General features: G+C 43.5%; 1 protein-coding gene across 1 annotated transcript in view; it reads left to right on the top strand.

Moving 5' to 3' along the window:
• The first annotated feature begins 386 nt into the window (after positions 1-386).
• Positions 387-609, top strand: part of LOC113817303 (uncharacterized) — a 1,550-nt gene continuing 1,327 nt past the window's right edge. Inside the window, exon 1 of the mRNA XM_027369324.2 lies at positions 387-467. Coding sequence (XP_027225125.2) covers positions 455-467 — 13 coding nt within the window. The 5' untranslated portion in view covers positions 387-454. The remainder of the gene's footprint in view (positions 468-609) is intronic.

The raw sequence follows: 609 nt of genomic DNA, 5'->3' as shown, positions 1-609 counted from the left end.
ACGAAAACGTTACATGTTCAGGCATTTTTCCTTCCGTATTTGCTTCATAGTCATGGGTATCATTCACATTTATGTTACTTTTCGTATATATCACGAAAAAAGTGTCCGTCCTTGTCTGTTTTCTTCTCCTTCTCCTTCTCCTTCTTTCTTTCTTTCTTCATAAGGTCACTTCTTTAAACTTTACTCCTGTTTCCATCTCTCCCGAAAAGAGTCAAAAATTATTCGTCAGTCGCGAAAATTAACCCCCCTAAAAAAAATAGGCATATCGATCATATATGCATGTGCCCCCCCTCCCTCCTCCTTATCTCTCTCTCCCTCTCTCTCTCTCCCTCCCCCTCCATAGGTCTACTTAAATAGGCTTAGGGGGAAGTTTCAGGTACCAGTCATCCTGTGGACACCACCGAGCGACGACCTACTCAGCTTCTTGTCCTGTCACGCTTCACAAAGCTTTATAATGGCTACTCAGGGTACGTTTTCATTCTTATAGTATGCGGGTATATGTGTGGATGCTTGTGAATGGACGTTTTGTATGTGTGTGCGTGTGGGTGTTCGTGTGTATGTGTGGGTATATCTGTGTGTGTGTGAGTGTGTGTGTGTGGGTGTGTTCGT

The sequence above is a fragment of the Penaeus vannamei genome, chromosome 27 (genome assembly GCF_042767895.1).
Source record: "Penaeus vannamei isolate JL-2024 chromosome 27, ASM4276789v1, whole genome shotgun sequence".
Lineage (NCBI taxonomy): Eukaryota > Metazoa > Arthropoda > Malacostraca > Decapoda > Penaeidae > Penaeus > Penaeus vannamei.
This window is presented reverse-complemented; position numbering and strand designations above follow the sequence as displayed.